This window comes from Hipposideros armiger, unplaced genomic scaffold (genome assembly GCF_001890085.2).
Source record: "Hipposideros armiger isolate ML-2016 unplaced genomic scaffold, ASM189008v1 scaffold_44, whole genome shotgun sequence".
In the NCBI taxonomy this organism is placed as follows: domain Eukaryota; kingdom Metazoa; phylum Chordata; class Mammalia; order Chiroptera; family Hipposideridae; genus Hipposideros; species Hipposideros armiger.
Window position 1 is genome coordinate 4,248,810 of NW_017731394.1, and position 13,084 is coordinate 4,261,893.

The 13,084-nt window shown below is 46.9% G+C and overlaps 1 protein-coding gene across 9 annotated transcripts in view; it reads left to right on the plus strand.

Annotated features, from left to right (window-relative positions):
* PRR5L (proline rich 5 like) overlaps positions 1–13,084 on the plus strand; it is a 110,210-nt gene that overhangs the window by 64,678 nt on the left and 32,448 nt on the right. For all 9 annotated transcript variants that reach the window (XM_019639521.1, XM_019639518.1, XM_019639527.1 and 6 more), the window contains one exon: positions 12,287–12,335. In XM_019639521.1, coding sequence (XP_019495066.1) covers positions 12,287–12,335 — 49 coding nt within the window. The remainder of the gene's footprint in view (positions 1–12,286; positions 12,336–13,084) is intronic.

A 13,084-nucleotide genomic window follows, 5' to 3' on the forward strand; every position in this document is an offset into this window, starting at 1 on the left:
CCATCTCCGATACCATCGTGTTCAGGAGATGGGTAGGGCTTCAACATACGAATCTGGGGAGAACACAACTCAGTTCATAGCAACAACTCTGCTCTTTGTACTATATTGTCGTGTCAGAGGGAGAGGTTTCAGGCTCGAAGAAGGGCTAAGGCAATGGTTTCGATCTCTTTCTGCCGTCTTCCCTTTCCTGAGCCTCTGAGCCCATCTTCCCTCATGTGCTGTGATTCTTAACCTTCCTCTGAGCAACATGACACTCCCCCCCCCAATACTCCTTTCCAGTACTGGATCTTAGGGGGCTACTAGATGTTTCTCTCCATGTTTAGGGTGATTTTTCAGGCTGGCAGGACATACATACAGTTGGGGTTTGAAACTGATTGCTCAGAGGTGAGTCGAACCCAGAATCAGTCAAAGCTGTTGAAAACCAGAGTTTCTGTTACCCATGTCTTGAACCGTTCCTCCTCTGGCTTTCTCTTGGATGATGGTGAGAATGGAGATGGGCTTTCACATCATAGAGACAACTCAGAGTGTAACTGAGAACATGAAACGCAGCCCAGGCACACGTGTAGTCTGGTCATCCAAGTTGCATAAAGTGAGCTGACCTGCACATGTTCCCACATCTGCACGTGCCTACGTGGAAACAAACACAGCTGCCCTTATTTTAGTAATTACAGCCGACACAGACATGTACGGTCTGGTTACATTCGAATAGACAGTTGGGTTTTGATGTTCCTTTTCTCTTTTCTTTTGGGAAACTTGTTTGCAGAATAGATCCATAAACTCCACAGGGTTCAGGCATGACCAGTGGGGAGGGTGTGTGTGTATGTGTGTGTGTGTGTGTGTGTGAGAAGGTGGAGGGCACAGGCCGGTAGGAATATAGGGAAGAAGATGTGGAAGGAGAAAATAGGTAGCTATTCTCAAGCCCATTTCCCAATCAATTTTCGTAGCTCTGTGTGCCAGAATATCTGTGCCAGCTTCAATAGAATTTTTAACTTGTTAATAGAAGGGTAGCTTTTGGATTCAGGGAGACTGGGGATCAAGGTTAGATTAGTTGTGGGACCTTGAGCAAAGCACTTTGTTTTTCGAAATCTCTATTATTTTCTTTTATAAAATGAGGGCAATAATAGCATCAACCTGATGGTGGTTGGATGGGCTGAGATAATGCTAAAACTGTCATTGAGTACAGCATCCAGGGCATCGTAAACTTTAGCCATTATTATCTTGTTATTGTGAAAATTTAGCAATACTATAAGTGATAAATGATGGTGAGTACCACCCATGGGAGCACAGGGCAATGGGACGAATTTGTCCATGAAAAGTATAAAGATTTCTCTATATACTTGGATGAGGTGAGCTAGCTTTGAACCAGAAAGGACCAGGATGGGCTCTTGCGAGAACTTGCTGCACTTGCCGTTTGGATGAGGCTCAGCTCTTTCAAGGAGAGCCAGCTGTGTCTCCTTTCCGCAGAGCAAAGAGCAAGAGGAAATGACTCTCTAGTTCTCCATTCTACTCAAGCCAAACAGTAATAAACTTTGTTGGATTATCCAAGTCCAGGGTCAGAGCTTCAATCAATCAGCCCTCTGGGTCACCCCAGCCGGCCTGACCATCTTTCTAGCTGTGGAGTTAGTATATCCCCTAGGAAACGTGACTTCATTTAAATATTAGCCAATTCAAAGGATGAGCAGGAAGGTAGAAGTTTCATGTAACTGGGCCTTGAAATTAAGTCATTGCACACAATTGGTCCTTTCTTTTAAAACATGGCACTGAAAATGCCCTCCAGGTTAAATTTTTGTAGGTAGACTTGGGGGTAGCTATGAGGGAGAACTTTGGACTAAGGATGGTGGGGTTCTAAAACACATTATTATTAGATCAAGAGAAGGGTGCGGAGACCTTTAAATTCATCAGGAAAATCACAACTCGATAAAGTGGCAAATTTCCCCCAGAAAAAAGTCAGTGCACATGGTCTGTCGATATGAAGACCATAAATCCGAATATTTTCCATGGAAACTGCCTTAGAAAGCAGGGCTTACACATTGTTATATCCCTAAAGGCATGGAAAAAAAAATGACCTTTTGGAGTGGATATTGTCTAGTGAAATCCCTGGTCATTACCACCTACCACGTGCCTGCTCTGACTCTCCATTTGTTCTGGCCTGGGCCGGGCCTGCATGTCTTCTCAGTTTAAATTCTCTAAGGGACATTGATGTGGTTTTTAATGCCCCCCTCCAGCCTTGGTCCTGATGTGGCTGCCTTTTGGCAGTGGGAGCGAGTCTGGATTAGAGGTTTGGGTTTCATGAGCTTTTCCAGGAACTGGAGTGGCCAAACTCTGTGACACGGGAGCACACTTTTCTTAAACATTGTTGTTAGCCAACTGTTCTACGGATTGTCTGTAACCAAGGAGAGTTAGAATAAGTATGAGGAAACCCTACAATTTATGTTTACTGGTTCCTATAAGAACTTAGTCAAGTAGGTTCTTCAAAGTGCTTTCGCTTTTTGATTGCCTGGAGTGTGTGCGTAGAGGGAGGGGTCATTCATTCTTGTATTCCTTTCTTCAGTGAATATTTGTGGAGTGCTCTCTGCCATGGCCTGAGTTCTGGGGTAGCTGTTGAGGTAGGTGGTTCTCGTACTTGGAGAGCTGACCGCACAGTGATGGAGGGAAACTGAGCAGGCAGTTATATGATGCTTTAAGTGGGGTGGTGCCTAATCCAGAGTGCTGGGGAAGCGCGGAGGACGGGCACATAATTACATTTGGGAGAAAGTGATGTGTCTGCCGAAACCTTAAGGGTGAGCAGGTGGGGAGTCAGGTAGAAGGGCAACTGAGGCTGTCACTGTCTTGCCACCCCTCTCTCCATGTCCTCCCACCCCCTCCTTCTCCCTTGCAGGATTTTGTTTCTCTGCAGAAATAAATGCTCAAAGATGAGGTTTCCGGAAACCAGAGATGAGTTATCTGCAGCTGGCCTGAGGCAGGAAACTCACATTTTCCTTCTCTCTCCAACCACTCTGCTTCTGGTCTTGTCGGGAGGGAAGTGTCGCGAAGGAAACCCCAGAGATTTTCAAGGAAAGAGGAGGTTCCAAGAATTGACTGTTGACAGGTCTGAGTTGAAACGTCCAACTTCTGAGTCAGTTGGCTGCCTGAGCCCCTGAAGGGAAATCCACTTTGGATTTTTCCATCTCTGTAAGGGAATCTGTGGGACCCACAGGCCCCCGGGGGCAGGGGCTGGGAGGAGAGGAGGAGGAGGAGGAGGATAACCTAGATGCAGCTCGCAGGCTGGCAGAGCAGATCAGTGTGAGGCGGGATTCCATGAGGTAATGATAACTGTAGACATTCGTATAGTGTTTAGTAGGATCTGTCCTAAATGCTTTATATATGTTAACTCTTTTAAAACTTACCATACTCTTATGACACAGGTACTGTACCCCTGTCTTACCGATGAGGAAGTAGAGGCACAGAGAGGTAGATGAACTTGCCCAGAATTGTATAGTTAGTAGCTGAGCTGGGATTTGAACCTGAGCCTTGTGTGTTCTTAAACACACAGTACGTAGGCTGCAAAAGGTACACAGCTGGCATTGCCCATATTTAGGCCTGATGTGCTGGGACATAGATGCATTAATAGATCATGAGGTACGTGGGGCACTGTCTTCTAAGGACCCTAGTTTGAGAGGGCTTAAGTGAGGTCTTCTCTTACTTTGGCTCAGGTGACTCTGCCTATGTGCGGACACCTTTTGTCCATTCTGGTTAAGAAACACACTTGACTTTGGGGGCGGGACAAGTAGTTAGAAGCAAGTGGCAAATCCAAAACCTTCAGGGCTGGCGCATATGGTGGTTGGTCTACAGTGTTTACAAATCTAGACATCCTCTCTAAAGAGTCCAGACCTCTCTGGGAAGTTCACATTGGGCAACACTGGATCCACAGTCTGGTCTGGACCTGGTCAGTGGGAGCTGAAGCCAGGCTGTTGGCTGTAGAGGATTTGCTGCAGCCCCCAATGTTTGTGCCTGCCCATCCCTGTGGGCATAGGGGGAGCCTGGCTAATGTTCAGGTTCGCCTCAGTTTGAGTGAAGGTGTCTTCCACTGGATGGCCCCAGGCAGGGCTCTGAGCACGGGTCTCCTCATCTGCAAAACAAGGATAAATTCCTACCCAGGAGACTGTTGGCGAACTCTGAGGTGCTACCTGCCAATGGCCTAGCATCACGTGTGTGACATAATTAGGAGCTCAGTAAATGCTCTTTGTTGGTTTTCTCCATCTTTTTCGCTGTCCCCACTGCCACCTACTGGGGTGCAGAAAACAGAGAGGTGTCAGACTATTAGCATATTACCTGAGTCATGGACACCACCTCCGATGGGCCCCCGTAGAACGGACTCAAGGAAGAAAGGGTTGTTAACACACAGAGGGTGCCCAAAAAATGTATACGCAGTTTAAGAAAGGAAAACATGGTAGTAAAGTTGAAATACTCAATATGTACCGATAACAAAAGATGAATACAAGTCATGTGTATACATTTTTTGGGCACCCCTGGTATGTTACTACTTAGAAGATGCTGCCGCCTTGTAACATGTCCTGTTGTGGAAGTGAGGAGGTGGGTCCTCTTTGGAGCATTTATTAATAACAGTCAGGTACTGGTACTGACCAGCTACAGCATCAGGCAGGGATCCCGGAGGCCCCTGCTATTCCTGGAGCAAGAGGAAGTCTGGCTGGATCCCACCAAGGGGTCAGGACAAGAGGATCTGGGTACTAGGGGCAGCCCCTAATTGCCAAATGGCACAGACGTATTTAACAACTGATAGGCCGTCCCAACTCATGCTGGCTGAACTTTAGCCCTGCAGCCTCCGTCTCCAAGCTGCTTCATCATCCTTTGAGATTTTGCTGCCTTGGGTCTTGCCCTGTGTGCAAGGGAGATTGTGGCGAGTGGCTGAGGTGATTTCTCTGTTCCCGCCACTCCCCGCTCTGCCTGCCATCTTGTCATCCCTGTGCCTCTCAACCAGCGTGACTCCTGCTCCTGCTTACCTTCAGGCCCACAGAAGTGGGAAGTTGCATTGACAAGATGGTGAGGGGCGGGATGACCGAGTCTGTGTAATAACAGGAAATCTTGTCATCTGGGGGTGGTGTCTCACCCGGTCAGCTGGGAGGGAGAGGGGGTGAGATAATACAGACCAGTGAGCGGTTCCCCATTTTTTTCTATTATGGCCCTTTGGCTTCCGACTGAACTCCATGCCCTGTTTCCCTTTTGGGTTGTGTCCCACGTAAGAGTTCCCTTCCCATCCTTCTCAGGTTGCCACTTCCTTCTCCTTCTATTAATAGCTCAATGGCTGCTGGTGGTGGTGGGGTTAGCATCAGGATTCTTTTTGCAGATGAAACTTGGCGTGGAAGTCCAATAGGTGAAACAGATGAAGCGGGAGCTGCTTCAGCTTGGATGTTGTGTCCATCACAGTCTTCAAGTCCCTGGATCCTTTTCCCCAAGCTCTGCCTCTCCTGTTCTACCTCTACCTTTTATCGGGGTGGTCTGGCCACACTCTACGGCCCCCTTCATGAGTTTCACCAGGGTCCTTAATGCCAGGCTAAATGCCGGCCTGGCGATGCTTTCAAGAAGATGCTGAGAAGCATAGAATGGAGTGCTTAGAGGAAGGAATTTGGGCTTCAGGTCAGACAGGCCTGGGTAGAATTGTAGTGGCCGACACTTGCTGAGCCGAGCTGTGTGCCAGGTTCTGTTCTAGGACCTAACCATTCTAAGATTGACTCCTTTAGCCCATGTGTTAGTCCTGTGGAATAATTATGTTATTATTCCCAAATTCCAGTTGAGGGAACGGGTTTAAGGGACTCCCCTGCAGAGGTTATCGCTCACAGCAGTGAGTAGCTTAGTAAGCGGCACAGTCAGGCTTCAGACCCAGGCAGCTGCCACCAGTAAGGCTCCTGTCAGTCATGTGCTTGGGGCACACCCTCCTCAGTAACTTCTGTGGGTCTGTTTCCTTCTGTATAATAAATGGAGATATTACTACTACCTTATAGTTTTGTTTTAGGCTTAGATGAGGAGCCACATGCATGTTGTTGACAACAGTGCCTGCTACTTAGTGCGTGCTCAGAAAACTAACTGGGAAAAATGTCAGTCTCCGTCCTAGGAGCAATTTGTTTTTTATTTCTTTGTCTCTATTTATCTATCTATCTATTTATCTATCTATCTATCTATCTATCTATCTATCTATCTATCTATGAGGTCTGACAATTAAGTTCATGAACTCATCCTAGAAAAAGTGCTACATACCTCATTGCTGAATATCACTATGGTCACCTTTGAAGGACTCCCCTTGGGAAGCTATGCACCGACCCCGGCACCTACCCCAGTCCACCTTTCGAAGCAATTTTGGAACTCTTTTTCTGGAATGGCCATCACAGCTGTCGTCGTATTACCCTTGATGTCCTGAATGTCATCAAAATGTCTTCCATTCAATATTTCCTTTATCTTCAGGTAAAGAAAGAAGTCATTGGGGGCCAGATCAAATAGTGAACTTGGTTAACTGTTTGTCCAGTTGGTACAAATTCATAATGAATAATCCCTCTGATATCAAAAAAGGTTAGCAACATCGTTATAACAAGTTCGTGAACTTAATTGACACACCTCGTATATCTATCTATCTATCTATCTATCTATCTATCTATCTATCTATCTATCTATCTTTGCTCCAATAAGTCATTACTTTCCTGTTTGTCAGGAAGGAACCCGCAGAAAGGGTGGGAAGAGTGGAAGGGAGGCTGGGGGATTCTAGGCCCCTGGCTGGAGGAACACACGTCCTAGGCCGTGGGAACCTGGGTTGTCATCTCTTCGCATCTTGGGAACCACAAACCATAGGCTCTTTTTTTTTTTAAAGATTTTTCTTGGGGAATTGGGGGAAGGGGAACAGACAAGTTGCTGTCGTTTTGTTCTTCAGTCTAGTTGTGGAGGACGTTGCTTCAGTGGCCCAAGTTGGCACCATCATTGCGCTCTTCCCGGGTGAGGCAGATCAGTCGCCGGCTTCTGGACGGCCGCTCACTGCGGCTGCTGGCCGCTCACGCTGGCTGCTGGCTACACACGGTAGCCCATGGCAACCCAGTGCAGCAGGGGCTGCAGCCTATGCCATCGCCGGCGACTCACAGCAGCCCAGCTCCAGGTTGAGCTGTTGTTCAGCATCTTAGCTGTAGAGGGCAGTGTCACTGGCCCTCATATGTGGGATCCGAACCGGGGCCCTCTGGCGTCCCAAGCCAGTTCTTAACTATCGCGCCACTCGGCCGGCCCAAACCATAGGCTCTTTAATTCTATTGTTTTTCTCCTGCTTTTCTCTTCTTGTGCTTTACAGCTAAGCCCACACACTTAGTAAGGAAGGCTGCAGGGTGAGTTGTCCCTCTGAGAATTAGGTCTGCACATCTCTAATGTCTGGATACTTGGACTCCACATTTTTGGAGAAGATGGTGCTCCTGTGCCTCCTGAAAGAGTGGCTCTGAGGGGAAGAAATCATTGTCCGAGCTGTTCCATCCTTTTCTTGTAGCATCTGGCATCATGTCTAACACATCACAGGTTTTCAGGAAAGGGCTGTGATTCAGTGGATTCGTTCACAGCGTCCTTATTCGCTATCAGCTGCTCTTCCCTTTTTTGGAGGGAAGCCGCGGCCAAGTTCCTGGAGGCGGTGCATCAAGGCAGAGGGGTGGGAAAGTCCTCTTTCTCTCAGTTCAGCTAAGACCAGGGGAGAGTTTTTCAGAAGTGCCCTTTCCTTGTGAGCGAGGTGCAAGCAGAACACACAGGAGGATAGAAATAGAAGATGGAGTTTGCAGTATGACTCAGCTGCCGTCTGCTCTCAGGTCGGCTGGGCCAGCTCTGCCCTCTCGCCACTCTTTCTCTTTCTGAGTTAAATTCTTGGGTTACCAGCCTGAGGGGGTTTTGGGCTGGCAGGTTTTCAGGCCTGTGGGATTCTCTGCTATCCCAGGACACCTGCTTCTGATATTGTGCCCTTGATGGGAACTCGCTCCCACAATGTGTTCTCTCCTTCAAGCCATCCAGGTAATTTGGGTGGTGGTTATTGTTTAATAATTAAAAAAACCCCACATTTTTTAATAGTTTTGAATAGGATTGTGTTCACAGGGTACAAACATTTTAAATATGTAATGAGATACACACACACACACACACACACACACACACACACAGTGAAGAATCTCCCTTTCCAGTACCCCAGAAACACAGTTCATGGTCATCCCCCCGAAGATAATATAGCAATAGTTTATTGTTTATTCTTCCAGGGCTTCTTTATGCCTATATAAGGAATATTTATGGAAAAGCAGCCGGGAATTCTCAACACTTTATACAAGGCCCAGGGACTGAGGCCTGACAAGGCAATATGGCATCTGCAGCCAGCGTCTCCGGACGTCAGGGAATCAAGTTGGCTAAGGTGTTTTGTGGCCCTCCCTAATTTCCAGCAGCAGCTTCAACCTTCTCCAACCTCTTACTTGGGGAGATGGAGAGCGGGAAACAAAACCCAGTGCATTTATACATCATTTTAAAAAATGCATGTGTGCATTGTGTGTGTTTAAAAATTAGGGTATATATATTTCAGTTCCAAGGGCCTTCTGGGAACCAAAGCATGTAGCTATTACAGAACAGCAAGTGAGAACAGATTTGACAGGTGAATTTGTTGGTGTTGTGTTAATAAAAATGTGTTTTTCTCTTTTTCACAGAGTAGCATGTTATACGTACGCACTATTCTGCATCTTGCATTTTTCTTTTTACTTCATGTAATTTAGATCTTTTCATAGCATTACTTAGAGCACTTCTTCATTTCCTTTTGTTTGTTTTTTTGTTTTTTTCAATTACAGTTGACTTTCAGTATTATTTTATATTAGTTTTAGATGTACGGCATAGGGGTTAGGCATTTATATAATTCCTTTTGTTTCTTACACTTGCATAGAATTCTGTTGTCTGAATAAGCCATAATTTTTCTATGAGCACTTTGTTGCTATGCATTTATGTCGAATCCTGTATTTTGCAGTATGAAAACTCTGTAGTTTCACTCCCAGTGACCTTGTCTAACTCATAATGTGCTCAGACTGAAATAAGACAGGATTTTGTAAGGGACAGGGGACCTTACTGATTTGTCCACCCAGGACAAGAGACTTAAATGATCAGATAGGGTCAACTCTGTTCAGATAATTCTATATGACTATACCTAGTGGAGAGGGTTTTGCACTCAGGACTTGATGAAAGGACAAATGTATGATTCTCTTACCAAACCTGGTTATAGTCCATGACATCTGAAGTCTATGAAGCAGATTCCCACACCTGTGTCTGGTCCCTCAATAAGGACAAGGATCACCCTTATCAACATGGTGGAAGCACCTCTGTGTTCTGATGCATTATTTTTACCCATCACCATCTCGCTGCCCTGGTATGGCTGCTTTTAGCTTCAGAGTCGTTTTTGCATTGCCTTTGTCTAGGCAGTTGCATCAAGTTCACACGTAGCCTTTGAGGTAGAAATCAGCTGATTTCTACTTCAAGCTTTGTCTTCCTGTAATGCTCTGCAGAATTCTGACTTTGACCGTGGCTTGCTGCAGCCCTGGCTGTACCATAAGGGTGCCGTGCCTTTCTCCTCACTGTAGCCGGCAGCCTTTCCGTCCTCTCTGAGAGGTAGGGGAGGAGACCTCTTGGATTCCTCAGTTGGGTAGCATCATGATGTTCTCAGAGTGCCTCTGTGAAATGTCCCTGGGTAATAATTGTCTGTGTCATCATGTCCAGCGCCGGTTAACGATTGTTACACTTGTGTAGATCCCTCCTCCACCTTGTTTCAGGAGGGTCTCCGTAGTCCTTGACCTTGAAGTCCTACCTTACCACTGAGCTCTTTCTCTTTCCGTTTACCTGATGCATTTGCATGAGCACAGTGAGTCCCCAGCGTGGGTTCCTTGGGACGCCAATTCCATAGCATGTCATTTGGTCTCCGAACTGTGTTAATCCCTTAGCATCATGAGTGCCCAGGGTATGCTGGGGAAACTGTTCAAAGTAGCCCATTAATAGGACTAGTTTTCCCACTTTTGGATGAAGCTTGGCCTCTTCACCTCTGATTTTGAGACTTCCCGATGGCCATCAAGATTTTTTGGGAGGTGGTTTTCCCTCCAGCATCAGAAGCAACCTCCCTGCCTTCTCCTGTTTCAAAGCCTCCATCTGGGGCTACCCACGGGGCTTCTGTTTCTTTTCTGAGAGATGCTTCTAGCCTCAAAAAGCCACAATGACCCACTTGCTGTTGGCCCAGTGATTGATGAGACTTCTGTGTCTGTCACACCTGCCCACGTCTGGGGGAACCCCTGTGTTGTGTTCATGGGGTGGCCTTCCAGGAGCCTGCCATTAAATTGGGTCTCAAAGTGCAGTACCCATCACAGACACATCTCTATCATGGGAAAAGGAAGGTATTTTCCTTGCTCAACACGTGTTTGCAGCTTTCCAGGGCTCTTTTTCAATACAGACATTTAGATCATGGATGTCTCTTCTACTTCTGTCTCAGTCTTATTGCCTGTTCTGCACAGAATGATATCTAGCTGGAACTTATGTATCCTATAGCAACATATGGGAACGTGTTTTTTTGGGGGGGAGTTAATACCCAGTGGGTGTTGTCAGAAGCTTGAGTGTTTTTCTTCTTAATACTTAATAACCATGGCTGATGGATTGAGTAAATAAAGTCATTTGAAACCATGAAGAGTGTACTCCCCAGGGAACGCACTGGACCTGGGAACCAGTTATTCCTGTGTGCTGCTTTCTCATCTTGTTTGGGTCAAATTAAAGAAAGAGCAGTAGGGGGCTGGCCGAGTGGCGCGATGGTTAAGAACTCGCTTGGGATGCCAGAGGGCCCCGGTTCGGATCCCACATATGAGGGCCAGTGACACTGCCCTCTACAGCTAAGATGCTGAACAACAGCTCAACCTGGAGCTGGGCTGCCATGAGTTGCTGGCGACGGCATAGGCTGCAGCCCCTGCTGCAGTGGGTTGCCACGGGCTACCGTGTGTAGCCAGCAGCCAGCGTGAGCAGCCAGCGTGAGCAGCCAGCGTGAGCAGCCAGCGTGAGCGGCCAGCAGCCGCAGTGAGCGGCCGTCCAGAAGCCGGCGACTGATCTGCCTCGCCTGGGAAGAGCGCAATGATGGTGCCAACTTGGGCCAGTGAAGCAGCGTCCTCCACAACTAGATTGAAGAACAAAACGACAGCAACTTGTCTGTTCCCCTTCCCCCAATTCCCCAGCGCTGTTCCCATCCCCCCAATTACCCAATAAAAATCTTTAAAAAAAAAAAAAAAAAGAGAGCAGTAGGAATGGTCCTGTGATTTGTCATGGAGAGGAGACCTGGTGCCAATATTCCTATTTTTAATTGTCTTTTTGGCACTTTAGACTCTCAGAACTTACCTTGTGCGTGTATCTGTTGACATGCTATCTTTCCACACCCCTCCCCCCAAGAATAGAAACTTCCTGAGAGCAGAGACCTCATCCATCTTGGTTACTTCTGTGCACCTGGTGCTAGAACAATGTCTAGCACATAAAGGGCGGCACCTCAGTAAACTGTTTGTTGCCTGAATCAGTAAACTCTGTTCTCCCCGTTGTGATCCCCTTTGAAGGACTCCCTCAGTCCCTCAGGGGTGGGCGGTAAGACTGCCCAAACCATGCACCAAGCTGAATGTCTCTGGGGCATTTGGAGGAGACAGGACGGGGTTGTGGGAAATGGTGTTGAATTTGAAAAAAGGTCTGGGTTTGAATTTTAACTCTGCCACTGACTTATTTAGGGGACATCTCCGAGCCTCTATTTCTTTATCTGCACAGGAGGGATAATAATTGTCTCTCCCCCTGTGCACACATACTTTCCCCTCTTTGGTTAAAGAATGTATGAAAAATGCACTTTAAACCATAAAGTCTACAAATGTAGAGGATTACAAAATTGTGGTCTTTCTCTTCCTTGCCTTTTTTTTTTGGGTTTTCTTTGCTTCACATGAAACCAGGTACCCTGGCCTGTCCCCACCAATTCTATTAAAATCAGGATCTCCAGTGGCTACCCCCTTGAGATGGTTTTGGTCTTTGCAGAGTGAACTTTGCAGAAGGATCCCCCTCTAGGATTTCCATCACCCCCATTCCCTAGCAACATTGGTGGAGGGATATTACCAGGGCCGAGGAAAGTGCACCCTTCTGAGGCCTGGCCCCGGTCTCTGTGCCATTGGTCAGCGTTCCATCAGCGTCATGTGTCTGTGAACTAGACACCAGGAGCTGTAACATTAAGGGCTGCTTGACAGTGTCTCTCTCTCCCCAGGCGGCTGCTGAAGAGTGAACTTGGATCGTTCATTACAGACTATTTCCAGGTAAGCTGTGTGGGTCCAAGCATAGTCACTGTTGTGCATGTGGGGACATGTACCTAGAGGGATGGCCAATACTGTACACCTGGGCATTCCTTCACCATCCAAAATGATGTATACCGAGTTCCTTCTACGTGCTGGGCACCACACTGCACTGCTGCCAAAAAACAGAAAAGGCAGGTGTGGTCCCCGCTCTTACAGAGGTTACGGTGTTGGGCAGGCCTTTGGTTTCAGGAACCCCTTTATGCTCCTAAAAATTATATCTTATTTGGATTATCTCTGTCTAGCTTCACCATATGAGAAGTTAAACCTGAGAAAATTTACAATACGTCTTAATTCTTTTAAATAATAAACCTATTACTTGTTAGCATAAACAGCAAAATTAGAGTGCCCACTTTTTTTCACTGACTAGCTGAGAGTCTTGGGCAAGCTGCTTCACCTCTGTGCCTCAGTTTCCCCATCTGTAAAACGGGAATAAAAATATGACCTACCTTATAGGTCATTGTATGGTTTATATGAAATAACACATGTAAAGCACGCATCACATAGTATGTGTGTGTGTGTGTGTGGGGGGTGCGGGCAGCATAGGGGAGTGGGGAGTGGTCAAGGTCATGACCCTCAGAGTCAGACTACCTGGGGTCAACACCCACCATAGCCACCCACAAGGTGTGTGACCTTGAGCAAGTTGCTTTACCTCTCTGTGTTTCAGTTTCCTATTCTGTAAAAACAGGGGTCATAGGACCCAACCTTATAGG